This window comes from Scatophagus argus, chromosome 11, assembly GCF_020382885.2.
Source record: "Scatophagus argus isolate fScaArg1 chromosome 11, fScaArg1.pri, whole genome shotgun sequence".
NCBI lineage: Eukaryota > Metazoa > Chordata > Actinopteri > Scatophagidae > Scatophagus > Scatophagus argus.
The window spans coordinates 21,046,923-21,059,148 of record NC_058503.1 but is presented as its reverse complement, the minus strand read 5'-3'; the positions used below and the strand labels follow the sequence as shown (position 1 = coordinate 21,059,148).

General features: G+C 43.4%; 4 protein-coding genes across 12 annotated transcripts; 3 read left to right on the top strand and 1 right to left on the bottom strand.

Moving 5' to 3' along the window:
- Positions 1 to 132: 132 nt before the first annotated feature.
- fkbp7 (FKBP prolyl isomerase 7) lies at positions 133 to 3,610 on the top strand. The gene is made up of 4 exons (XM_046404032.1): positions 133 to 655; positions 1,251 to 1,402; positions 2,474 to 2,601; positions 3,116 to 3,610. Exons 1-4 carry the CDS (start codon positions 441 to 443, stop codon positions 3,275 to 3,277), a joined length of 657 nt encoding a protein of 218 aa, XP_046259988.1. The 5' UTR covers positions 133 to 440; the 3' UTR covers positions 3,278 to 3,610.
- Positions 3,611 to 4,860: 1,250 nt separating this feature from the next.
- osgepl1 (O-sialoglycoprotein endopeptidase-like 1) lies at positions 4,861 to 8,944 on the bottom strand. Of its 2 annotated transcripts, XM_046404022.1 has the most exons (8): positions 8,813 to 8,944; positions 6,883 to 7,072; positions 6,411 to 6,798; positions 6,116 to 6,320; positions 5,633 to 5,781; positions 5,348 to 5,478; positions 5,164 to 5,235; positions 4,861 to 5,065 (listed from the first exon to the last, which is right to left on the bottom strand). In XM_046404022.1, the coding sequence occupies exons 3-8, from the start codon at positions 6,576 to 6,578 to the stop codon at positions 4,981 to 4,983; spliced, it is 810 nt and encodes a 269-aa protein (XP_046259978.1). In that variant the 5' UTR covers positions 6,579 to 6,798; positions 6,883 to 7,072; positions 8,813 to 8,944; the 3' UTR covers positions 4,861 to 4,980. The 2 variants fall into 2 exon arrangements, with proteins under 2 accessions (XP_046259978.1, XP_046259977.1); XM_046404021.1 differs by lacking the exon at positions 8,813 to 8,944 and having other exon boundaries at positions 6,883 to 7,334.
- On the top strand, positions 7,541 to 11,932 carry adat3 (adenosine deaminase tRNA specific 3). 5 transcript variants are annotated; one of them, XM_046404023.1, is made up of 3 exons: positions 7,541 to 7,675; positions 10,440 to 10,489; positions 10,747 to 11,932. In XM_046404023.1, exons 2-3 carry the CDS (start codon positions 10,481 to 10,483, stop codon positions 11,815 to 11,817), a joined length of 1,080 nt encoding a protein of 359 aa, XP_046259979.1. In that variant the 5' UTR covers positions 7,541 to 7,675; positions 10,440 to 10,480; the 3' UTR covers positions 11,818 to 11,932. The 5 variants fall into 5 exon arrangements, with proteins under 5 accessions (XP_046259979.1, XP_046259984.1, XP_046259981.1 ...); XM_046404025.1 differs by lacking the exon at positions 7,541 to 7,675 and adding an exon at positions 8,207 to 8,293; XM_046404027.1 differs by lacking the exon at positions 7,541 to 7,675 and adding an exon at positions 8,386 to 8,479.
- On the top strand, positions 7,551 to 10,831 carry alkbh6 (alkB homolog 6). 4 transcript variants are annotated; one of them, XR_006844689.1, is made up of 4 exons: positions 7,551 to 7,675; positions 8,697 to 9,442; positions 10,440 to 10,489; positions 10,747 to 10,831. XR_006844689.1 is itself a non-coding variant. In XM_046404029.1 (2 exons), exon 2 carries the CDS (start codon positions 8,702 to 8,704, stop codon positions 9,404 to 9,406), a length of 705 nt encoding a protein of 234 aa, XP_046259985.1. In that variant the 5' UTR covers positions 7,551 to 7,675; positions 8,697 to 8,701; the 3' UTR covers positions 9,407 to 9,921. The 4 variants fall into 4 exon arrangements, 3 of the variants coding, with proteins under 3 accessions (XP_046259985.1, XP_046259986.1, XP_046259987.1); XM_046404029.1 differs by lacking the exons at positions 10,440 to 10,489; positions 10,747 to 10,831 and having other exon boundaries at positions 8,697 to 9,921; XM_046404030.1 differs by lacking the exons at positions 7,551 to 7,675; positions 10,440 to 10,489; positions 10,747 to 10,831 and adding an exon at positions 8,203 to 8,293 and having other exon boundaries at positions 8,697 to 9,921.
- Positions 11,933 to 12,226: the final 294 nt, after the last annotated feature.

The following is a 12,226-nucleotide window of genomic DNA, read 5'->3' as shown; positions in this document are numbered from 1 at the left end:
GAAAAGTCGCAGTATCAGAGTAAGATGGGTCTTCAGGCTTTGGACATGTATAGTGGACCTTTTCGAGGACAGAATCTGTTTGATGTTGCCTGCAGACTGTGTACGTCTCACTGTATTTATTTATTACTACGTACTCATCACAATATAACGGGTCTGTGTATTACTACCTGTTTATAAGCTCTTTATCCGTCACAATATAACAATAAAATAACACCACTGACTGGTAATAAAATTATAGTGAGGAGATATTTTTATCCCTTAGTTTAGTCTGACAGGCAGAGTTTGCCCGACTGGAAGCTGGAGGTGGGATTTGTACGCTCCAGGAAGCAGCAATCCCTGACAGTCTGAGCTCAGGGCTGTAGAGTCCCGTAAAGTTTGCAGCAGCCCTCCACGTACCCCTCCGGTGCGTTCACAAGTTGCCACGAGTGCACGGCGGCGGGATGTGGAGGTTAGCGATCTGCAGTCTGTGCCTCTTCGTGTCCTCACAGCTCGGTTCGTCGTCTGTTCGGGCGGCAGCAGATGAGCTGGACGGCGAGGTGAAGACTGAAGTTTTGTTCAAGCCCGAGTTGTGCTCACCGAAGAGCAAGAAGGGAGATCTGATGAACGTCCACTACGATGGGTTCCTCGCCAAAGATGGCTCTCAGTTCTACTGCAGGTTTGGGGAAAATATACATGAGCTCAGCAGCAGTCGCCTGATATCATCTTTACAAGACGATTAGACGCTTTGGGAGTCTCCATGCACGCTTGCAGGCATCTTATTAATGTATTTTATATGTGAGGTCCGTGAAGTGAGTGAGGTTTCACGTTACATGCTGCATGCCACAGTCTTCTTTAAGTGTGACGTAAAATCAGTAAAATGTAATATTAAGTCGGTATGGACACTACATTTTGGGATAAGAAAATTAATTGGGTGTGGAGGCGAGTCTTATACTTAAATTTCTTTTTTAAAAGAAGCAAGTATAAGATGAGAAAATACAGCCATGATTTTTTAAATATAAATTAAACCTCTAAATACGCTTATTACGTGTGAAAAAAATAGTCAAATAAATATGAATTAGTTTGGAAGATGTTGTTACCTGATGTGCATGAGATCACATGTCTGACTGTCAGTTGTAATCCAGGTGTGCTGGAGACGTTTAATACGCACAGCTGATCCAAACAGTGCACAGTTAAAGCAGGCCTGCACGCTGTGAGGGGACGGTTGATTGATTGACAGGCTGTTGTTTGTTCTCCTACTGTTCCTGCTGTAGTCGATCTGACAAAGCCGGGCACCCTCAGTGGTTCGTGCTGGGTGTTGGACAGATCATCAAGGGCCTCGACATTGGGATGAAAGACATGTGTCCCGGAGAGAAAAGAAAAATAACTGTTCCACCTGCTCTGGCCTTTGGAGAGAAAGGCAAAGGTAAGGAGATGCCAAAAGCTGAGACTTTTCAGCACGGGGTTCATATGCCACACTGGTGCTTTAGTCCAGCTTTGGTCCTGGCTCTGAAAACACTGGATCTGTGCAGCTCGTTGGCGTCCTCTCATCAGAGACTCTCTGTGAGGCAAACATCACAGCCACAGTTTGTAACACAAGCTCTCCGTTAGAAGTTTGTAGCCTCCAAGCCCGAGCTGAGATAAGTTTCATTTGTCTCTCATGGGTCATCTTGGTGAAACCAATGTGCATCAAAGGCTGCAGGACCACAGGAAATACACCAAAATGAGCAGAAAAGCGGTAACTCATCTGTTGTGTGTGTAATGAGTTAAGACCAGTACATCCTGCTGACACAGTCTTTTAAACTGAAGTGTGTGTGTGTGTGTGTGTGATATTGTTTATGTGGTGGAAGAGCTGCCTTCATGCTGTCTTGTCTTCTCTTGCAGCACTTTAGGGCATCACATCCCTGGCAGTGTTTGCTACTCATCCCTACACATGGCATGAGCTGTGAGCATGCACAAAGGTTTAAAGGTCTCGACTTCATTTCGCTCTCTTGCATGCACTGGAGCAGCTAACAGCCTGGATTAGTCCTTTAACTTTAACTGCTGTTTCCTGTAAACGTCTTCATGGTCATGACTGCGCTCTGATAGTGACGTATGAACTGATGAAGGCGGTGCACCTTGGCTGTAGAGGAAACGGTTTCGTTATGTTCTCATTCCCTTCCATTGTCCCTTCAAATGCATGTCACACCAGTTTTCTTTCTTTCCTTTTTTTTTGCATTATTATTTTAATACCTCTTACAGGCCTTTGCATCGTGTAGACGTTTGCTCTTGAAGCTAAATGAGTGCTGTCTTATCCTATGATGCATTCATTTGTGAAGTTAAAGGCCGTTTTGGTGAGTCCGCCACAATAAAAATGCAGCAGAATCACCCACCAAATCAACAGTTTTCCTTCCTCATCCTTCGTCAGACAAACTTCACACTTGGCGTTGTGTCGTTATGATTACTTGTGGTTTTTTTTCAGATCTTGATGTGCTGTTATTTCCCCCTGATTAAACAGACCCGGTGCCGCCCAATGCCACGGTGATCTTTGAGGTGGAGGTGTTTTCTGTGTCCAGGGGGCCGCGCAGCTTGGAAGCCTTCGGAAAGATGGACCTCAATAAAGACAGAAGTCTCACGAAGGACGAGGTGACTATAATCTACAAGCTGGTAACCATCACACAAATAGCTGACATGGAAAAACATCTGAAGGAAGGGCTTTGTATCTCACATTATAAACATTCACTGATTGTACAGGTTAGCTGTTAGCTTTTAACTGCATGTCCTCGTGCCAAAGCAAAATAAGGGACAAAGTCAATACTGCAAACCCCCAGGAGAACCCGGATTTAGGGACGGAAAATGACCCCGGAATACGTTCATACCAAACAAACAGAACTGAAGTTATTAACACTGAAATATCCAAATGTAAAGAGTTTTATTTGTTTACCAGCAGGCTTATAGTCAGGACCTTATCTGGATTGTCATTGAAATAAGAACATGGAGAGAAGTGAATGACCTGCTATCAATACCGTGTACAGTTTTATTGATCGCTGATGAGATGTGAAGTTTCCAGAGCACAGCGGCAGCTCGTTGTGTAAGAGGAGCGTCGTAAAAGGCACAAAATGTGTCTGTTATCGATTCTCAAGTGTCCCTTTGATTTCAGGTGAAGGAATACTTGAAACTGGAGTATGAGAAAGGAGGGAAGCCACGTGACGAGGAATTCTACGAGAAGATCATGGGCGATATTTTCTACAAGAATGACCGCGACAAAGACGGACAGATCAGTACGAAGGAGTATAATATTTTTGAACACGATGAGCTTTAGTGTTGGAAACAGTGGATCTTTTTTTGTTGTCGTTGTTGTTTATGTGCTCTGATCATTTAGGGAGAAAAGGGAAACAAATCCACCGTCAGACGCTCTTACACTGTTTTTGTATTTTGTGAACTTGGCTCATCACCTCGACTTCAGTGATTTGAAAGTCTCTGCTTGCGCTCTGGCCTGTCGAAGCTCCTGTGGAAGTTTAGGATTGCATCTTTTGCCTCCTCTGTGGTTGATTGTGATGATATCATGTGGTCGTGTGATTTATTTTTATTTTTTCAGCATTAGCTCGTTGATGTGAATAAAGAGCGAAGCCTTTGTTGCCATGAAAAGGAAATATGAGAGGGAGACACCGTGTCATCCATGAGAATGGTATGAAAACATCAGACGCTGAACGGAACAGAAAGTGTTTAGGAATCAGCCAGTTGAACAGTTTCATGGTGTATTTTTCCTTTAAAATGCAGACAGTAAATAACTGCATTCAGTACTTGGAAACTTGAAACTCTGTACAAAATACCACTAAATTTTAGCATTTGAAAGGTTTCATCTCAGTTCTGTCTTTTGGTGAATATTGCCAGACGGCTTTGAAACTTGGTTTAATCCAGACAGGATAAAAATGAGCTCGCTGAGAATTTCCTGCCCTCTGACGTGCAGCATCACACCTGCGATGGCACAATCCAGTACAAACGAACCGAAGAGAAGCGAGATGTGATGGAGAAGTTTTAATGCAGTTGATAAAATGCACGTGGTTGTTTGTCGGACATGTTTACAAGTTTTGTTGTCATCTTTAGATGGTCAACATCATGATTATCATCACATGCAGCAGGACCATTTTGAATCAGGACAAACAAATCATAGTGTCAAGTCATTCAGGTTTTTCTGCTTGGTTGAAACAATGGATTTCTGAGCTTTTATAAATCAATGCGACAAGACAGATGATATTTTTTTGTGTATTTTTCTGACTGCATTTGCCTAAGGGTGTAATCTTTCTGACCTGAAATGATTGATCACTGATAGCTAACTCTTCCACATGACACGTGTTCTTGTGTCAGTGGTTTCCCAAATGAACTCGGTGGTTTTGTGACGGCAGTGTTGAAGTGTGTGCATACAAAAACTAACCACTAGAGGGCAGTGCTCAGCCAATAACGTAAACATTTATGTGCCTCCAAACAGGAAGCATCTGAGGTGTACTATTTACTGAAGTCTTCTCAATATCATCAACTTCCATCCTCTGCATGACCCTCAAATTGATTAAATCCTCAAGATGCTCAAATATTGTGTATTATTTCTCATAAATCTGACATTTGCCACAATGAACTGATCATGAGGTAAACACTGATAATTAATGATTTTTAAGCATAAAACAGTAAAAACACGTTTTTACATTGATTATCAGTTAGAATTTCTGATCACAAACATATCGTTTGGTCAACCAATTTCAATAAGCTTAACTCATTTTATGAAATCACAAAAATTATGCCTTTATTATTTAACAAAATCAGTAGTAGTGAATCAAAAAAGGCTTCATGGACCTTTAATTTTCAGGTAGTTTTTTGGAAGGACATTTAAAAGAAAAATCACGCAAGATGTGTAAAAACACATGAATAAATATTGCTTTAATGTAGTTAAACATACACAGTATATACTCTGATCTGAGAAAATCCAGGAGTGACAAAACTCTTTTTTTTCAGAACAAAACCAACAGTCGGTCAGTTGAGGATCTTCATCCTGACTGATGGTAACCTGATGGCTGCTGCCCTCACCTGTGCTGTCATGTCAACTCCCAGCGGTGCCCTGCAACACAACATTTGTGCGAGTCAACGTCGATTTTAAATAGAAACCTTTAATTTACTCTCCACTGAGACTTATCTTTTTGTTCAGTGACGACTTACTTTGGCTCATAGTGGACGTCCACGTTCGGAGGCAGAATCCCTTTCCCTTCTCTCAGCCGTTCAACACCGTTCCTGGTTGAAAAAGAAAAAAACGGACGTCTGTTTCAGGTGGACCAGACTCCACAGCAGCGCATATCCTCTGATCGGATTCAGTGCCAAAGCTTTACTGAACGCCTGCACACACCATGCAATCATCACTCCGTTGTCAGTGCAGAATTTGGCTGGAGGACAAAGCAGGCGTAGTCCTGTCAGCTCAGTGATGATGGCCAAAGCCTTACGAATATACTGATTGCTTGCAACTCCTCCAGACACCACCTGGCGTAGAACAGAAAATGATCAACAAATCTCACAGAGGGTTACATTTTCATTTGCAATCACACTGTCTCCAATGGGCAACCAATAACTACACGCTGCGACAAACATATTTTCCATTAATTGAATGAAGCACAAAGTGAAGTGACCCTCTCACCAAGGTGGGACTGTTTGAAGGCAGCAGGCCGTTTGCCTTACAGAACAGGATGGCACGATGTGTGCGCTTTGCCAGATGAGACGCTACGGTGTGCTGCGTCGCCGCCGCGATGTCATCCACGCATGACAACAAGGTGCCCTGTTCTACACCTGCAGAGGGAGAGAAAACAGTCAGAAATCTGATTTAGCTGGACAGAGAAGTCTGTCATCCTGGAACATTGCAGGGTTGGGTAACAAAAGGAGAAAAAGTACACGGAATCACAAACTGTGCCTTTTCAAGCATGTTTCTACAGTTTTTATACACAAAAGTCTGTCAAATATGTATTCATCCTCTACTTCCTCTGCTTTGTTCATCTATGTTTCTTTTTAAAAAACATTTTCCAAATTAATCTAATTCTTAGAAGTGTTGCACAGCCGATGATTTGTTATAGTGGGAAAAACACAGGCCTGTGAATGTGATCACTGGGTATGCTGGTCCTCATACCTTCCTCTGCCTCCTGTTTCATTATCGTCATTGTAACTTGATTTCGCAGCCCACTGAAAGAGAAGCAGCAGTCCTGTGTTTGTCCCATAGGTGTCCTGAAAGGGAACCTCGTCCGGTCGCCTTCCTTTGCCAGGAGCTCTATAGCTTGTCCTCCACTCAGTGTGGCGCACAGTGGGTGTTTTATGAGGGACAAACGTCTGGCCACCTGTGAATCCACAAATTTTTATGATCACACATTGAACATCATGTAAGATCATCAAGTAACAATCGCTAAATTTTTGCGCTGAGATCTTACTTTATCCAGCGTATCCCCTGGAGCTTCATCCAGAGAGTGACCCAAGAGCAGAAAGTCGTCAACTCCTCGAGCTACAGAGAGAAGCGAGTGGCCACCAGAGACGAGCAGGACCAGGAAGGGGAAGGCAACAGGCTGGAGCATCCTGACGGTCAGGGCATGGGCTTCCATGTGGTGGATGGGGATGAAGGGCTTGTTGTGCTGCCTCACAAACCTCTGACTGAACTCAAGGCCAATGCCCAAGCTCAGGGCCAAGCCCGGCTTCACAGTGGTGGCCACAGCTGAGAGATGGCTTGGGTCCACGTTGCTCCTGTCCAAAGCCTCCTGGACCACACGCTCTATGTTTTCTCTGTGAAGCTGTTGTGCCACTGTGGGAATGATGCCACCAGTCCTGCAGTATTCAAAAGGGATGAAGACGTGTCAAACCAAAAGCCCTAAAGAAACCACCCTGATGTAACAGAGCGCTACCACCCACCTGAGGTGAACATCCTTCTGTGAATGTAGAGATTCTCCCAGGATTTCACCTGTCTCATCCAGAACAGCAGCTCCAGTGTCATCACAGCTCGTCTCGATGCCCAAAACAAGTCTGGACGATAGCGCTTTTCCAAATGAAGGAGCGCACCAAAACGTGTGTCTAAACTGCAGCAGCCTGTGTAGCACTTTCACTTGTGTAGAAAACATGGTCATGAATCGTATGTTAGTCGGCTGCCAGTTAAAATAGTCTCACTAAAGGTGACCTCACGTCAATTGCCACTGAAATTTGAACTCACAAATACGGCGAATATGAAAACAGCATCATGTCAAGTTTCAGAGCGATGGACTAAGAGCTGAAAAAACACGAAATCCATAGAGTTCAAAGCAGAAGGAACAAGAATACTCAATGGTGTTTCTGTACTGAGTATTCTGAAGTGTACCAGGCACTTCCGTGTAGCAGTGTCACATGTAAATAATTCCGTGCACGGCAAGTTTGTCGCCATAGAAGTGCCTAAAAGAAATTAGCAAGAAGATGAGACATCGAGTTAACCTTACGCCCGTTAAACTTATAATAGCTTTATAATTTTTTTCTAATTTTTGTGAAGCCAGTAAATGGAAAAAAAATGTTCATAAAATAGTATGGGAACGATAGTTGGATGCTTTTCAGTTAGCGGACATTTTAGTCCGTTGCACACGATGAAAGCATGGAGTCGTGTGGCTCAAAGAAGCTCTAGATGTGGCTAACAGGGCTTTTTAACCGAAAAGGATTTTCATCTAAATTTTAGCTCGAACAGGTAATGTTGATTTTTGTGCCACCTCGTCCGTATAATCTATGTTTTCTTCAGTTTTCTGTAGGCAGCGCTGTGCTGTGTGTGTTAACATGGCTCCACATAAGAATTTGAAAATATGCCTTTTCCCTGTAGTGGGCTGTGCTGCCTTCAGGGATACCACGTACGTCGAATAAATAGCACACAGTAACTCAGGAAAAAAGTAGTAGGACATATGGCTGAGAAAGCTGGCAGACTTGCTGATTCATTTACTGAAATATTCTCAGTAAGTTAACATTTATATAAAAGCAAAAATAATATGATATTTCACGTTGCGCTAACTGAAATACCACAACACCCGACACCCCCCTTTCGTATCAACAAGCAACAGTGTCTTGAGTGATTAATATGAAAATAACCACAAAAAGCACTAAAGCTTCCATGTGTTAATGATTCCAACCAAAGGCAGGTTTATTTTGTATGAGAATAAAAATAAGTTTTGCGCAGAGAAGTTTCATGAGTACCATGACTTTGAAGGCACCATTACGTCCGTTTGTACGTGGTTTGACCAGTGGTGCTCTCCGTCACAATGGGGTTTTTTAAGTAGGTTTTTAAGAAGAAAAGAAATAGGAATTATTTCATGCTGTAAGTGAACTTGCAATGGATCGTAATCTGACTGTCTGTCTGTACTGTATTTCTGTTGTCGATGGCGTAGAGTTGATGTAAAGGGTTAGAGAAAGTTAAAAGTTGCTAATGCTATTAGCATACACGGAAATGCGTTTGTAACACGCTAACGTGACTGTTGCTGTTGACACGTCTTGCTGCTAGCAGGTAGATGACATTTTACTATTAGTCCGCTCATTAGATCGCGTGTCCCCAACTCGCGCGTTTTAATACATATTTCAGCCGTTTTAGTAAGGTTTCAAGTAGTTGCTAGTGGTACCTTAACTTAACTCTGTTTTAGCCACCACAGAGTAGGTTAATCAGCATTAGCATTTTTTTCTAAAACTTAGGTTTTAACAAGCATTTCATGTTGACTTTTCTAAAGGAGGCATGGAACATCCAGCTTGTATATCCGAGGAATTGAAGCAGTTTGTCGTAAACGATGCCCCACCAACAGTGTATTATATCCCAGATTTCATATCGGAAGATGAGGAGTCCTACCTTCAACAGCAGGTGTATAAATCTCCAAAAACTAAATGGACTCAGCTGTCAGGCAGAAGGCTTCAGAACTGGGGAGGGCTGCCACATCCCAAAGGCATGTTGGCAGAAAAGATTCCTGACTGGCTCCAGTCGTACTGTGAGAAAATTTCCTCTCTGGGTGCATTTGGTGGGAAAACAGCCAATCATGTATTGGTGAATGAGTATAAGCCAGGTGAAGGGATTATGCCTCATGAAGACGGCCCTCTCTACCACCCTACGGTCACCACCATCAGCCTGGGCTCTCACACCCTCCTTGACTTCTACACACCCATCAGCAGCCTGGAGAACAACGCCCCGCAAACGGAGGAGAACCGCTTCCTCTTCTCCCTGCTGGTGAAGCCCCGCAGCCTTCTCATCCTGCAGGACGAAATGTACCAGCGGCTCCTTCATGGCATCCGCCCCTGCACCCAGGATACCCTGACGGAGAAGGTGTTGAACCTGTCTGCTGCCGGGGCCTTGGCAGGAGAGACACTGACCAGAGACACCAGAGTGTCCCTGACCATACGGCATGTGCCCAAAGTTATGAAGGCAAAGCTTGTACTGGGGAGGAAATGAAGAAAGGACTGCATGTTGACCTGATAGCTTGTTATGGTACTATATGCTATGCTTGCTAAGGACTCCATCAACCATAAAATCAATGGCAGTGTCTTCCAGGCTGCTTTATGAATTCTGATTCATTTGTGTTTATAATGGATCACTTCAGGCTTTGTTGAAGATCTGTGCTGCAGTTCTGGAGCTGTTGTAGCTCTTCTGGACAATAAAAAGAGTTGCAACTAGAATTTGTTCAATTTATGGATTCATCTCTTAATTATCTTAAGCTATTATGGGATCTTTGTAGCAAATATGTCTGGAAGAGTCTTTAAATCTCTTAAAAATCTTTGGTCAACAGCCACGAAATATTCAAGTACTCGATAAAAAAAGTAAAACGTAAAACATGAAGCTGAAAATGTTTGGTATTTTTGTTTGATTAACAAGTGTAATCATTTTTCTGTTGAGATCTGAGATCAGTATGTGTTGATTCATCAACCTCTTGGTTCAGCAGTGCACATAAAATATATATAAAACCATCACTGGCTTTGTTTTGCAATGCATTATTTACTTTATGGATTTATTTATTTAAGGGCTACACTGAAGAGTCACACTGATATACAGGCGTGGGCGAGAGGGCTGGGTATCACCTAAAAACATACAATACCAGCTGCCTTTAAAGGGATGCGATACCAACTGAGAACTTCATCCAGTTTTATGCTTTTATTTTTATCAGATACCACAGACGTGTAGTAAAGCCATACTTTGTAATGGCACATTGAACTGCCAAATCTGTAAAGTAGTGAGTTCAGCTTCCCACGTCGTATGTAAGTGCTGTGGAAGTGGGTCAATCACACGTCAGATTAAATCAAACTGAGGGCTATGTTGATTGTAAGTAAAAACATACAAATTGTCTTTTTTTTTTCTAGATTTGAGGATTAAAAAAAAGTTCAAATGCAGGTGTTGATGGAGAAGTTTTGATACTACTTGGTCCTGTGTTATTTCGTTTGATATTTTAAAAGTATTGTGTGCCGATATAAGTGATTTCATCTTTTCACAGGTGGACTGTATCGAATTTTACAGTACTGAAATGCCAAAGACATGTTTCAGGTAATTAATAAGAAACTGACATAATTACTGAGGCACTGAGGTTTTTCAGTTGGCACAGATATAAAATTAAAAACAAACAAACAAACTGTTGTGACCTAAATAATCTAAACTGTTGGGACACAAGATTCCAGCTGATGTCTGTTAAAGAAATAAAATCATGCCGAGATCTTTTTTGAGTTTAATCTGTTGTGTTATATAGACCAGTCTCTCAAAACAAAGTCCTGACACTGTGTTTGCTGTGAAATCGTACTTCACAGGAGAACTCCACAACGATGGAGCCACAGACCAAACGCTGGAAAGGGTCAGCGTGTGACTCCGACTCCTGGGTGGCTTATCCTGTACTGTCAGATGAGCAGTCACAAGACGTCGAGCTGATTGAGGCGTTTGCTGCACCAATTGTCAACAAGAAAGAGACCTCTCGCCTGGTCCGGGAGCTGAACAGTCTCTACCCGCTGAATGGCCTTCAGCACGTCAAGAGGGTGCGGGCAGTCAAGGAGAAGGGCAGCCCCCACCCTCTGGAGGTCCTTGTGTGCCTCGTCAACGATGCACCAGACATAAAGGTGGTCAGCATCAACACTTTGCTCCCCTCAGATGGTGTTAGACGTGATGGACTGGGGGAGCCTTTTGTGGTTAAGGTCCCTGCACGCCCCCCTTTGACCCGACCCCAATTTGAGCTGGCGAGTAAACACTGGCCCACCTCCTTTCATGAGGACAAACAGGTGACCGTCGCCCTGAGAGGAGAGCTCTTCAGCCCGCCTCAGAAAGCCAGGATGCACATGTACATGATGTCTGCTTTGACTGCTGCCAAAGCAGGGAACGAGTTGGGAATGGAGGCCGTGGGAGCCGTGATGGTCGACCCCACAGTGGAGAGAATCATCGCAGTGGGCCATGACTGCAGAGGTGACCACCCCCTTCATCACGCGGTCATGGTCTGCATTGACCTTGTGGCTCGGAGCCAGGGCGGAGGATGTTACTCCTTCGACCGGTACCCCGCTTGCAGTTTCACTTCACCAACCTCAGACGCCTTTCAAAAGGTTCCAGATGCAGAGCCATGTTCCCAGTCGTACATATGCACTGGGTATGACCTCTATGTGACCCGGGAACCTTGTGTTATGTGTGCCATGGCGCTGGTACACTCCCGAATAGGTCGTGTCTTCTACGGGACCGCCTCCGCTGACGGGGCTTTAGGGACCAAATACAAAATCCACTCACAGAAAGATCTGAACCATCGCTTTGAAGTTTACAAAGGAGTCTTGGCAAAGCAGTGTGAGGAGCTTAACAGTGTGGATGACCTCGTTAAAAAGGAAAGTTTACAGGAAAGAAAATAATCAGTGTGTTAACTTCATCAGTGGACTTGGATTATTGTGACATCACAGGTGTAACTACAGGACTAAACAAATGTTTTACATTGCCTTTGTTGTAAATAAAGCTTTTAATCTTGGCGATTGCTGTATTGAGAGCATGTGTTGTAGATGAAAACCAACAACAAAGTTCTTATTGTAGTGCACACTTGTCTTTAGGTGTGTGTGTGCTCATCATGACTCTTGACTTGGAGGTTTGTTGGTAGGATTAGAGGGAAAGTCAGCATCACTGAAGCCTGACTTTAGATAAAGCATCAGTGCAATAAATACTGACATAAAGTCAGAAGGGAGAGCTGCTGTTAGTTCATAGGTCCAGATGTGCCCAAAGTTAACATTTAATACATACACACACACACACACACACACACATATAAAT